Source organism: Branchiostoma belcheri, unplaced genomic scaffold, assembly GCF_001625305.1.
Source record: "Branchiostoma belcheri isolate BF01 breed outbred unplaced genomic scaffold, Haploidv18h27 scaffold31, whole genome shotgun sequence".
In the NCBI taxonomy this organism is placed as follows: domain Eukaryota; kingdom Metazoa; phylum Chordata; class Leptocardii; order Amphioxiformes; family Branchiostomatidae; genus Branchiostoma; species Branchiostoma belcheri.
Window position 1 is genome coordinate 1,181,879 of NW_017803921.1, and position 14,309 is coordinate 1,196,187.

Consider the following 14,309-nt stretch of genomic DNA (forward strand, 5'->3'; position numbering starts at 1 on the left):
TGTTGTTTGTGAGTAGTTATAGAGTTTTCAATGGCAATGTCCCACATGTTTGGTTAGATCGCCCTTCTTGCACGACTGCAGTGTGTAGAAAGGGAGACTTAACTTACGATCTATGACCTAGTTTATAGTCAAATGCGGTTTACGCAATACCCGAGAAAGATGCAAGACTGTTATATAGTTATATAGAGTGAAAGTTTAACCGGAACTACCGTCGCTAGTTACGTTTCCTACTGTCGGGTTTGATTAAGACGAGACGGTACCCCTGCCGACAATTACAGGTTCTCACCTGCCTACTGTAGACCCCCCGCGGTGCGCAGGTGTGTGAGGAGCCAAGGGTCGCGTGCCTTCATGGGAAGTTGGTCTCATCTCATCCCTTTTTCTTATTATGTGAGCGTGAGCGAGTGTGTGTGCATGTGCGTGTGTCGGTGTGCGTGTCTTTGTGTACTAGTATGTGTAGGTCTCTCTCTCCCTCACTCTGATCATGCGTTCTACCAATAGTATTGGTTGAGTGTGCATGTGTCCTGCGAACTGTCAATTTCTACAAGGCTACCACATTATCAAACTTTCATGCTATTTTGTGAAACGGTGTTTTTATCAGTGTTTCTATAGCTTTCAATAAACGACATGTGTGGTGTTATTCGATCTAAAGTGCGGAACGGAACAAAACTCTTACCTTGACCCACCCCCATTAGTGTTTGTGTCTGAAAATTTCATCATTAAAATCCTTTCAGAAAAAAGGCGGTCTTTGCAAGTAGAATGTCTGCTAGTGTCAACTTTAAAACTTTACAACTAACAGGTGATTCAGAATGCAAACAACAATACAGTGGACCTTGGTGCCAAACTATTTCTCGGAAACGGGCGTTTGGGGTAAAGAATAATTGTTTACACTGTCAGTTCAGTTGGCAGAAATGAGTGTTTCGCAAATTGAAGTTGGCCCCTGGGCCGCCCCTGGGCCGTATCCCCATCATTTTTTCTTCCAGATTTACGGCATTTTGCCAGGGGCAAATCGCGCAAAACAAAGCCTCCATTTTTCCTCTGCGTCGTGGGAAAGTTTGGCGCAGTCCTTCGGGACCATCACAATGAAAACACCTTGTGACAGCCCAACGCTCTATTATTTTCGCCTTTTTTTTTTAGTGAAGGACGCTCGTAAACAAAAACAAAACATCATCAACTGTGAAGTAAGAAAGTAGTAAGGGAACATGCCGCATGAATAAAACCAAGCAGAGGACGGAGATTGGGGGGTTGTTGGGGATTGTTGTTGACTTAAGATCGAGAATCTTAAGAAGTTAAGGTTCTGGGTTCAAATCCTTGTCAGGCATCAGTACTAGTGTTATGTTCTTTGTAGTGAACGCACATTACACTCATTTTCTCACCGACTCAGGTGAAAATGAATACCTATATATAGCTATGGTTAAGACACAATTCCTCATGGATGGGACGATAAGGTTCTGTGTGTGAAAAGAGGCACACAAATGACTAATTAAGGCCTTTCCTTTGGAGAGCAGTCTAAACTTACAGCCTGGTTTGAGTTATCTATGAGTATGATTAAATGGAGGCACAAAACAACACAAAACGAAAGGCGTTCACTCATTTATCTTTATTTTCATACAAGCAATATGTCTGTACAAGAACAAATACACTTTATGGCACATACACTTTCATTATTCACAAATGAAGTCGTCATTTTCAAACAAACGGTAAGCACATATAAATAATACATAATCGAGTACTCACAAGGGTTAACTTTACAAGTTTACAAATCTAAGAAAGTCCACATACATGTTCGTCATGCCACTGTACAAAACTTCATAAGAATGATTCAGTAAAAACATGACTGCAAGTTTTCCTGTCTGACTTTCACAATGACTTTAACACTGATCAGTAGGATTTCACACTTAAAAGTTTGTGAAGATATTCCTATGTACATTTCTTTAGCACCAGAGCATTTTCCTTTTTTCTTTACAGTTTTCACTGTGTCTAGATATCTGTACATATTTGAGGGATTTTATCAGATATGAGTGAAGAGAAATTGGTTCACTGTATTGTACTTAGAGCTGGAAAGTTTTACAGTTTTCTTAATGTCATATTTTGTGTGTAACTGGATGAATGAATGTTAGTTAACATGCTGAAGAAACAAAGAGTTTTCTCCTTTGGCACAAGGACAATTGTGACAATCTTTTTAATTATTATATTGAAAAAAAAAAATCATCCTTGTAAAATGTAAAAGGAGGTACTGTGGTGATGACATTAATTTTAAATGGAAATTCTTAATTCAAATCTCTCCAAACTGATCACTTAAGAGACTTGAAGCAAGGACATTATATAGATTTCAAGGAAATGGCCATAGTAGAAAGATGGTGACTATAGACAGTATTCTTAATGCTTGGGTCCATGGGAACATAATGTATTACTTAGGGTCCACCAAAAGTGGCTACATTGGCCAGGTGATACCAGTACAGAAGCTCAAAAATGCTACATGTACTTTGGCAATTTCTCTCTATGATGCTAACGTTGAAGTGATACAAACTTGAAGGACTTCATCTTGTTGAGATGTTACGGAATCAAACAAAATGGAAAATGCCTCTGTATGTACACATCTGGAGCAATACCAAAACTTTGGCATATCAAACCTGTGATTCTGATGGTCCAAAAGAAATTCCAAAGACAGCAAGTGTGCTTAACAGCAGTTTGACATCACAGAAGCAAACTATACAACTTGGATACATGAAGAACATTTTTCCATGTAGCTTAAGATAAAATAGAGTTCAACAAAGTTCACAACAATTCCAACTGAAACACTTCAACATCACTGTTTATCCCTTTAATACTCTTTGAGATTTGTACAAAATAAACAATAAATAATATCCAGTCTTTACAATATGGCACATGGTTTTCCATCATTTTCTTCTTTTCAATTACCCAGAAAGGGCTGCTTTGTCAATTTTTGAAATACAACATGTCACGTTTCTAGGCCTTCCATCCAAATCAGAGTATGCCAGTAAAATGTCAGTTTGGTACAAAATCCAAGCAGATAGATGTTTGGATCCAGTCCAGTTTTAGTGCTTTACAAATGTTTTTGCAACATTTCGTATGTTTTTCTAGTCTTGTACCTTATTCATTCTTCCCCGGATCCTAAAACAACTCTTTGGAGATTAAAGTTTGGGGTACACTTTCTGCCAGCAAACAAAGTTGTAATGATCCACATCCTCGGCAAAACCTGTTAAAACTGGCTGGATGATCTGCCACTGCTTCAGAGATATTTCACTGTGACAAGCCTAGCTCTGTCACACATAGCCGAAAATGGCCTCCTGATGCATAAATTAACAGAACTAAGGTAAGATGTTCCCAATTCTCCTAACTTAGAGGTGTTGGTCACCAAGCTTCTAGGGGCCTGACCAGTGGAAGGTCTGCCTGAAGTGTGATGATGTCTGGCTAGCCATACTGTGGTGCTTGCCCATCATCTATTGCAGCTGTGTCATCACTGATGCTCTACGATCTTCTTGGCTCCAGCTTGTGTGAGAGTTGTGTCAACGTCCGCTGGTTGTCAATAACATTCAGACTCCTGGAGGGGTAGGAAAAGATACTGTTGTCAAAGAGCTTTGAAACAGGAAGTCTAGTGACATTCAGTGTGCGAGTACAATCATGTTTTCTCAGCATACAGCAGATATAATTGAGGCTAGGCATAGGAAAGTGTGTATTTCATCTATAGATGGAATCACCCATAACATAGTTATAAATTGCCCCCACACTCACTCACTCACTCACTCACTCACTCACTCACTCACTCACTCACTCACTCACTCACTCACTCACTCACTTACTCACTCACTCACTCACTCACTCACTCACTCACTCACTCACTCACACATTCATTCACTCACTCACTCACTCACTCACACATTCACTCACTCACTCACTCAGACAGACAGACACACACACACACTGAAACATTCACTCACTCTAAGTCTAACACATTTTCCATCCCTTATTGTACAGTTCAGGTGCATGACCCATGCATGTTTTAACACCCACACCTGACACATGTGGGTTTAAGGCTGCAGATTAAGGTTAATCCGGTATTACCTGACTCTCGACCAGCACACTTGTTTGTATGTCTATGAACTGAAGTGAATCCAAACAACAAGTTGAAGTGAACCACCTTCTTCCTTCATAAAGAACTACTGCCAGACCTGTCTATAGCGGGACATTAAGAAATAGTCACAGGTGGCCACTTACATTACAATCATGTACAGACCAGAATCTCATTTTTTTTTTGACAATGGGAAATAATAATGGCCAGGGGGTTGGCTTGAAAAGGTGGTGCAGGGTTGACTTTTGAGGAGTAAGTACAGGTGGATTTTTCCTCCCTGTCCTCTGTCTTCACTTTTTCCTCTTCTAACCTCAAAAGCGTCAAGTGTTTACAATAGGATCTGAAGACACCTGTAGACAATACCTCAGAGCCAGTAGGAAGGTGTAGATTGGATTAACTAGCCTCCATAGGATGCCAAAAACTGGGGGTTTTGGGGGTCTTCAGGGTCTTCGGGAGATTTTATGTGCTATTTTCTGATTGCACATACACAGCATGGCTGGCCTGGTTGAATTACCTCCGGTTTTTTAGAACTGGGCTAATCAGAAAACAGCCGAAGACCACCAAACCCCAGTTCCATAAGCCTGCTACGGAGGCTATGGATTATGTAATGTGAAATTGTCAGGGAGTGTGAATAATTCTTCTGACATAATACACCCTAGTGAAGGGTCACTACAGGTCATTGGAAGTCTGACACAGGACGGAGTGTCCATAAATTAGTTTCATCAGGGTACTGGAGGTCAGCACTTTGGCAGAACATATCGTTCAATGTCATATTAGCATATTTAGTATTAACATCCCTTCTGTGGCTGTCAAATGCTGTGTCGGGAAGGATATCGTCTGCAACCAACAAAATTATGATTCCACGATGACGAAACATCTAATGAAAACCATGAAAAATCCAGGTTTCCTGCATGCATGTGCAGCATGTTCTGCCAACATGCTCCCCTGAGGATGGTACCAGACAGGCTCCCGAAATATTCACAAGAAAGAGAAACTTGTTTGGTACAATGTACAACAGAACTCTGGTATCTTCTCCTGTCTGTTATTTACAAAAGTAGGATAAGAAAAAGTCTCATAGAATTGTTTGATATTGGAAATAGTTCATTTTCCATATGCAATGTACCGGTATGTATAAGTTACATATACATGTACCATATGTTGTACCTGCTGTAACTGTTATGCAAAGAACTTTTCAAGTTTTGTTTGAGTACCCTACAGCCTGTTGACGCTACACGTGACTGTGGTACACACATGTACTATTGTGAATTGTTGTAAACAGCAGCAGTTGGACGTTCTGCCTGAGGGGGAAGTCCCACAGAAGTGTTCCTACCTGTCCTGCAGGTGAGTGGGCGGGGCTTGTGACAGACAGGTGTAACCATGCAGAAATCTAAAACTGAGGTGGCCCGTGTGTTTGTGCCTGCATGCGTACAGCAATTTTCGTTTCTTTCCTTCTTACTCCTTGCACACTCCATACACTACTGAACTGCACACTCAACTGTAATAAACTTTGTCTTAAGGGTAGCAAAATTTCATGGCCTGTGGAAAAAGGATATCTTCATGGAATGTAATCTTCACAGTGCATGGCGACAATTGCAGGGGGGTTGTGAAAGAAAAAATGATTTCATAATGGTATTACATGGTTCACGATACAGAAGTGACCATGAAAGTTTCATGAAAAAAATCTTAAGACAATTTGCTTTATGGGTTTTTGAGTTAGACAAAAGTTCATCTATTTTATATTTCTATCATAATTATAACATTTACAGAAGCAGCAATTTGTATATTCACACTCTCCTGCATGTACTCTCCTCCTACATTTACAAGTATTTGTCAACTCTTTCTATATGGTGACCTAACCTTTGGCCAATGGGGCAAATATCTTCAATATAGGTCTTCTCTCACAATACACCTGTCTATCACATCTTTGTTGTTGTTTTAAGCGTTGAATTGGCAGCTGGTGTTATGACATACAAAGCGGACGACAGTCATGGTAGACCACACATCCTAATAACAGCCTACTGATACAAAGGGAAAGTGTCCCAAGCTGACGGATCTGTGGATAAATGGTCAAACCTCTAACAGAGGGGAGAGACAAAGGGGTAATGGTGGGTTGGATAAAACAGGGCGGGACGTGACAGGAGGGGGGCAGGTGTGGTGGGTGGAACGTCTGATATGCAGGCTAGTGGCCTTGTAGTAAGGCTGGTTGACTCAGAATCTAAAGGTCCTGGGTTTGAATCCCTATCTATTTTGAACCCTTCAGAAACGCCAAGCTTTGGTTAGGAAAAGTCGGTTTGGTGAGGTCTCATGTTGGTTGTTTTGGGGCTATCTCAAATACTTATGTGCTAAGAAATGGTGGTAAATGTCAATAGCAAAAGAATTTTTTCTTTGCCGATCTGAAATTGTATTGGCTGTCTTTACCACACTAGTCAATAAGAATGGGGGTCCATCCAAGTGAGAGTAGATCAAACCTTACAGTCTGGTCTTTTGCAGCCTGTGATTACCAAAGTACACAATATGTTATGCCTAGAGGCAGTTTACCGGTTACTTCATACAAACAAAGCCACAAGGACTTTTCTGACGGCACAGCTTGCATCTATATTGTGCAATAATTACACAATGGGAAATTCACATTCATTACATAGGCATCTTCAGTGACTCATTTGTGCGTCAAACAGTTTTGCGTCCTTAGCAGATAATGAACAATGCAAGGACAGCTGTCATGTCTTCAAAGATCACCCTTCTTTTATGTTATGTCTTATCTGACAGCATTCACAATATTGTGGCTGCTTAAGACAGAAGTTAAGAGCAAGATAAGAAAACAATTTAAGGACATCTATAGAACCTTTTCAAATCACTGGTCTTTCTCACTGTGTTAGATCATCTGAAACATCAGACTACAAAGCAGGCATGTTACATGTATGTCCGTCTACTGTTAACATCTGTGCATCTCTGATTGCCTCATGTGTCGGACGATACGTTAGGCCCTAAGTCTAACTGCTACCATATGATGTTGCAGGTTCACAAAATTAAGTTGCTAACTGCTTTTCAAATGTTGGTCAGATCCACACACATTCTCTGTCATGTACACACACTCATGCACATGTACACACACACACACACACACACACACACACACACACACACACACACACACACACACACTCTTGCACACATACACACACACATTGACTCAAACGCCCCTCACCTGACATAGTTCCGGACTTCTTGGATGTTCTTCACGACAGGTGGGGGGTCGAAATCTGGAAAGAAGACAGGTACATGACATACATGTATGATTTATGGTGTGAAGACTTTGAGGCCTCGCTTCCCACAAAGAAGTGCTGGTGACAGACTGACAGTTGAAATTATGATCATTATAATTAATGATTGAAAACACTCATCATTTGTTACACTCTCTTAAAGCATCAATTTAATGAGATTGGATACTGTTGACTGTCAAAATCATGTTTCAGTCAAAAAATCCAGTGAATGGTGTATTTTTCTTGCTTACACATTTTTTTGTCATCATGTTTGATGCTACAGCATATTCCCCTGGGAACATTTTAAAATCTTGACCTCTAAAATGTGGATTAGGGGATTTCCCTGTCTTTACATATTGATTTTTGTCCCTCCAACATCACAGACAAATAGTTTGTCCATCACAAGCAGCAAAATGCAGTCAAATGACAGAAAGATGGACTCCAGGTAGAAGAGTGGGTGATATTGTTCATGAGTCCGAGGTTGACAACTACATATTAGTACATTGGATAAGTATTTTAATCTACATTGTGTAAGAGTTAAACTCCAGGGCCTTGGCTACTTCCTACATGCAGTAATCCTGTATTCTCACTCAATCTACACATGCGGGCAACAGCCTTGAATTTAACGCAATAGACCATTGGGTAATTCCGTGGTCAAGCTCTGAACAAAAAGGAATCAAGCTCAAGGTTTTTAATTAAATCTTTCTTGATTATCTGTTAATCACTAAATACAGGTGATGGCCTTGAATTTGCAATGCTGTTGTCAGCCTTCGAACAAAAAGTGTCTAACGGATGTTTTGAAGTTTTTTTTCCACATTTCAGTTTTACATTGTTGGAGTGTATCAAGAAGGACATCAGAGAATTGTAGCCTTGCTGGTGTAAACATGCTGTATAGGCTGCCTGGAGGTGTGGTGTGAAGTCTAGCCGACTGCTGCCTACCCTTGTGTCAGGGACACCTGCAGCAGTATACTCTAAGCTTGGATAGTGAGTGTGACTTAAAACCAAAAAGAGAATCCCAAACCCATTTTTTTTTCAGGAAAAATATAAGATACACAACATTGATTTAATTTTCCAAGGCATTGCAGGCACACATGTATTTACAGTTTCTAGGATCCGTCCCTAGAACTAGACCTCAGCCCTCATGTGTGCACATGTGCGGAAACCAATCGGAGGCCACAACACCGTAATTTGGAGTCTTGAAAGGTTACGCTAATGAAGCCCTATTCTTTGTCTGCTGGTGACATCACAGTCTCTGCAGTGATTAAGCAATAGGAAGTCATCCATCTTGGATGACCTTGAGCGTTGTCATTCATTCATTCCCTGCCAGGCATGTGTTTAACTAACAACTTAATTTGTGAAGACAAGCCAAGAATTTGTGGATCTTCAGATTATAGTTAAGTGACAACAGGAAAGTGAATGATGAAACTTATATTTGCATAGTTAGATTCATCAACTTGTAATAATAAGATTGTGTTCTACTTACTGAAAGGCTCACTCCCACAGTGTCTGATAGTCCGTATAGTTGAGGAAATCATGTGCTGAAAAAAGGACATCATAATTTTACTTCAGTCTTCATATTTACAAAAGAATAAAATCTTATAAATAAATCTACAACACCATTTCCGTACATTGGTACATTTGTAAGTCACTCAATGAAGAGACTCTTTTTACATCGGCTGAACAAACCTGTTGGTTATGTAAAAAAGTCTCTTTACTCTGCAACAACATTTTTTGACTTGCCACCATACTCACCATCTTTTCAAAGTTGACCAGGCCGTCATAGTATGTCTTATTGCCTTCGTGGGTGAAAGTCATATCTGTAAGGTACAATGTAAATGTTGTTTAATACGTTGATGATAATCTCATTAATTTAGCTTAAAGGAAATACATGTAATATAACATTGATTATAAACGACGATAAATGGATAACAAACAAACAAACAACAAACAAACATTCGGAAAAGCAAGACACTCACCAGCAGACCATTACGTACAATCCTATATATACCACCATGTCCTTGGTTGTTTCAAATTGTCATTGCATTTTATCTATATTGTATAAAATAATTGATTATAAGGACTCCAGATAGACTGGCTAATACATGATGTGCTTTTCTACTCTAAATAGAGACCCAAAACCAACAAACAAGCCCACCTTTCATGAGAAGTGGTATAAATGGGATGATCGGTGGCTGCAGTTTGCTCATTGCTAGTCTGTACACTCGGTGGTTTCTGGACGGATCCTGTAACAAAAAAAAAAAAAAAAATCAAGTGAGATTAAAAACAACTGATGACAGACATTCACAGCCATTCCATTTCAAAATCAATACAACTCAGTCAAGGAGAAGACAAGAAGCAGAAGTAGCAGTAGTAGAAGACTACATTTTTTATATGAAATCTTTGGCAAATGGGTCAATTCCATTTAACTTACCATGAAGCTCTCAAACTCAGCAAACATTCTTTTGAACTTATTGGGCAGTCTCTGTAAGATAAGACAAGAGATTTTAAAACAACAGTGAGACTAGGCTTTTAGAGACAGTCTTAGACAGAAGACAGACGCTATGCATAGTATTTACAGTATTGAACAGTACTGTATTGTTGCAGTAGCTCTTTTTGAAAAGCACAAGAAACCGTGGACCTACACGGCTTAGTGTCCTGTCCTACATGTAAGAACTGCGACCCTTCCCAAAAGTGAAAACTGTAGCATGCATATCAGAAGAACGACAACAGCTGGGATTCACTCATGAAAAAAAGATGCTTTCGTACCTCCCAAGTTTGTGAGAGCCGACTGACTGCGATGTTGCCCAGTCCCATGATGATAGCGAAGAAAGCGTTCAGGTTCTGGTACTCCTTACAGCTGAAGGATAAACACAGGACAGACAAGGTTTGAAATTAAAAGTTTGAAATTACTGACAAACGTCTACTGTATCTATCTAGTGTACTTAAAATCCTAAAGGCATTCAAATTCACTGAAACTCATTATTATGCAAAGTTACCAAAAAAAAACATGATTGCTCCAAAAATTTTCTGATAATGGACCAATCACAGTTGCCTTTGCAAGGGGCTGCCAATAATTATCACATCCACTTGTCCAAATAAATGTATAATCTCTTGTCCTCTGCATACAAGTCACTAGATGGCACTTCTACATTATTCTGGATTACGAACCTGTCCCATGGACTAATGCATCAGTAAGACTCTACACAACTCTTATCTATTAAACCTAGATGCACTTTGCCTACAAATCACCAGGTGGCTCTTCTACGCCGGACTGTATACTTACTATGCAGCTATCTTGATGAACTTCCTGAGTAGCTGCACCCTCTTGCCGACCTGCGGCGTAAGGCACATCTCCGTCACCACCCAGAACTGGACCTCGTTGAAACGGCGCAGCAGAAGGTCAAGGTTCGACGTGATCTTCCCGAACTTGTGCCGCCCGAAAATGTGGTAGATGAGTTCGTTCTGTGGCGGGGGAAAGTAAAACACACATTCAAGCACACACCCACAAAAGCCAACAAAATCAATGACCTATTCCACAAGTCTATCAAGATAGGGGTGTTTTAACTTAAACATCATGTTACTGTACAACCACTATTTATTAGCCACTGCCTCCAACAAGGAGGTCGAACCCTTCAGTATAATTTGTGTAGAAACATTAGATAGCCTATTTCAATCATGGTTTAAATGCAACTTATGTGCACAAGAAACATATAAATTAAAATCATGTGTAAAACGTGAGGGGAATTATTCAAGATCATTCTGTACTGTATAAACCCTCCTTACTTCATGTACACAGTTGAAGAGTTCCCAGTCGTACAGAGTCATCTGGTAGGCCATCTCTCTGGAGCTCATCAGCTCGATGGTGGCACACGTGCTCTGTTTGGGACCCTCCTGCTCCGGCAGTGGCGTCTGGGTGACAGAGTTAGGCAGAAAAGTCAGGACTGTCACAGAGTTAAGCAGAGCATACATAGACAGTCACATTTGTGAAGTCACCTTCACTCGAATCTCTCTCTGTCTCTATCCAGTTTAACGTCTTTTTCTCCCCAAAACTGAGGGTTAGATGTGTTTGCATTAAGTACAAGTCTTTTTTTGAAGCAAGATTTTTTACGGCTGGATGCCCTTCATAATGCCAACCCAAACCCTAGTAGGGCCCAGGATCCCTCTAGATCTAACTGAGGGGGGAAAATATGTGTTAAGTGGATTATGAATTTCTCACTGATCTGTACATACTCCACTGTCACTTCCTCCCAGCCTGTAGGGAGACCATTTTCACCTCCAATTCAACTTCCTAGCCAGTCTGTGGTTACACCATTTCCCCCTCACTCCTAGTGAATCTACTGTATCTAAGTAACTACGTGTATAGTCAGACAGGCAAGCAGACAAAAACAGCAAAAACAAGACCTCCAAAGACGGAGGTAACCAATGCCCAGCTCTGGGGCAAGACATCCTAACCTGGGACTTTACCAACTATCAAACAGCTTGAAACATAGATAACTGAAATGTCACAGCAAATGTCACATCTTAGGTTGACAAAAAGACACAAAGCCTTCAGAAGGTCAAACCCATTATGTTAACTGTTACAAGGATGGCTCCTTCAGACATTAAATCTCTGTTGGAATGTTGGAAAGTGCACAGTTGTTATTTCTTGATCTCCAAGCAGGTCTTTTGTTAACAAAGTGGAATCAACAGGCAAGACCGTATCCAAAAGGCAACTAATATGTATAAATTTAGCTATAACTGTCAAGTCTGGTATTTCCGCTGATATATGGCCCCATATCTTCTTGGATCAGTTTATTTGCTTGGGTCTCAGACATTTTAAGTTTACGTTATATAAGAGGACAAGATGAAAATAGGCACTGACTGACTGCAATGTATATTCACTGTCTGAAAATGTATGAAAAAAAGGAACAAGCTTCCCTTCAGACCCTGTTTTAATGTTTATTAGTTCTTTAAACTTAAGAAACAGATTGGTGTGGTCTTACAGGAGAATTGATTTTGGGTAGAACACTCACCAGCGAGTCGAGATGTTCCCTGGGCGCGATGAACAGTCTGCCGTTGAGACTGAGCCCCGTTGTCACGGAAACGTCTGACTCCTTCAACACAACTCTTTCTGTAGGGACAAATGTGCACACTTGTTTATTTGATCGAACTCCATTAGTTTGTACAGAATATCTATACATACTAGTCTTCCTAGAGTCGTGTTACACGTACAAACACTAAACCAAGCTACACGTTTATTTATATACATGGTAGATATGCTCTTAACACAAAGGAATAACCAGAATGACTTAATGCCAAACCAGGTCCTCCCCAGCTACACTAACTATCACTAGTTAATAAAACTCATTACTAGTTAATAACCAAACTAATTAACTAACCACCAGTGGACTTGACCTCACACAGAACCAAGTCCTCCCCCAGACATGTTAACTAATACTATGGTAATCAAAACCAATTTCACTAACTATCAATAATCAATAACTAGACTCATTAACTAACCTCCAGTGGACTTAACCTCACACAACACCAGGTCCTCGCCCAGACAGAGTTTCTCTGCTGTGCTCTGTACTGTTTCCTCGGCTGATGCTGAGATGGCCAGGCGAAGGGTGCTGTACGTGTGGTCAGCAAAGTACACCTTAAAAATATCTGCAACAAAGAAAGAAGCATCCATTTAATGTCCATGTTTGCAGTGCTTTTTTGGAAAGATGGATTTTCAATGTAACTACTGTCATCATATGAAAACCTCCTTTCCCTTCTACAAAATTTCCTCCTGCTAGAAGTGTTTTTATTTACTTAACAGCTATGTCACCAAACTGTCACTACTGTATTTCATTGATCTCAATGCACATGTTCCCTGTCCTTGGTGCTGAAACGCCTTTGCGTGGAATAATGCACACAAATAACACACTGTAATGCACACTGATAACACGGACGGTCCCTTAGGAACTCTAACAAACTACCGGGTAGCCCTACCAGCCTGCCGAATTGTTAGATTTATGAATAGTCCATATTTTGCATGCTACATGCTACAGGTGTGATGCCTACTTTCATCAGAAGGTTTTATTCTTCTCCTGCGTGTTTGTTTTTCCTCAGACAGCTCCTTGGGAAGTCGGCGCAGAGTTCCGGAGATGGAGGCACGGGACTGAGGAGTGGCAAACAAAAACAACAAACTCCATTTCCGTAATAAAACTTTCCAAGCAGAGGTTAGGCCTGGGACAACATTGTAACAAATTTGTGTTGAATCAGATTTAAGAGCAACTCATATACTCTGTACGTAAGATGACATTATCCACACATGTATTTAGCTTTTGTTAGATCTTTAGTTAAGTTGTAGAAGACCATACAAAAGTCTCTGTACTTTTTTGTTGTGTCAATAAAGAATCTGTCTATATTTCAAAGATCCCATGCTTACCCTTACTTTCCTGAGAGTTGACACAGGTTTGGCATCACCATTGGAATTATCCCTGCAACAAATGGGATGATATACAATGTCATGTACAATATATAATGGCTTCATATTCCCCTTTTACGGCTATAGTAAGGGACAGAGCATTTTATACCACTGTTTCTAGAGACTGGCATGATAGAAAGTAGAGGCGACACCAGCCACCAGTCTAAACTGGTACTAATTTTCATCTGAAACAAGGGAGTCAAGTAAAGGACACTACTACTATCCTGCTAGGATTCGAACCCAGATCCTCTATGTCCTGAGTCTCATAGGATAACCACTAGGCTAGGGTTGCCACTAGAATTTGTTTGTGCACATGCAAGTGATTCGTGCATTGGATTCATAACATACAAGGATGTGCATGCAACATTCAGGACAACATGCTGATCACGTATTAGCCATGCTCTGCAAATGCAAGACAGATACTCTTCGTACATTGCAATGTTGACCATGCACTTCTTGGTATGCATTCAATGTGCTCAACAAGTGCACTGAACTACGCATTGCAATT

At 40.3% G+C, this 14,309-nt stretch overlaps 1 protein-coding gene across 5 annotated transcripts in view; it reads right to left on the reverse strand.

Annotated features, from left to right (window-relative positions):
* Window positions 1-2,526: 2,526 nt before the first annotated feature.
* The window catches only part of LOC109474534 (rap guanine nucleotide exchange factor 4-like), a 71,744-nt gene continuing 59,961 nt past the window's right edge, over window positions 2,527-14,309 (reverse strand). For all 5 annotated transcript variants that reach the window (XM_019774854.1, XM_019774855.1, XM_019774853.1 and 2 more), the window contains 13 exons: window positions 13,763-13,814; window positions 13,396-13,492; window positions 12,850-12,996; window positions 12,363-12,460; window positions 11,134-11,259; window positions 10,634-10,812; window positions 10,117-10,207; window positions 9,782-9,832; window positions 9,506-9,593; window positions 9,103-9,167; window positions 8,834-8,888; window positions 7,296-7,350; window positions 2,527-3,562 (listed from right to left, as the gene is read on the reverse strand). In XM_019774854.1, coding sequence (XP_019630413.1) covers window positions 3,490-3,562; window positions 7,296-7,350; window positions 8,834-8,888; window positions 9,103-9,167; window positions 9,506-9,593; window positions 9,782-9,832; window positions 10,117-10,207; window positions 10,634-10,812; window positions 11,134-11,259; window positions 12,363-12,460; window positions 12,850-12,996; window positions 13,396-13,492; window positions 13,763-13,814 — 1,177 coding nt within the window. In that variant the 3' untranslated portion in view covers window positions 2,527-3,489. The remainder of the gene's footprint in view (window positions 3,563-7,295; window positions 7,351-8,833; window positions 8,889-9,102; window positions 9,168-9,505; window positions 9,594-9,781; window positions 9,833-10,116; window positions 10,208-10,633; window positions 10,813-11,133; window positions 11,260-12,362; window positions 12,461-12,849; window positions 12,997-13,395; window positions 13,493-13,762; window positions 13,815-14,309) is intronic.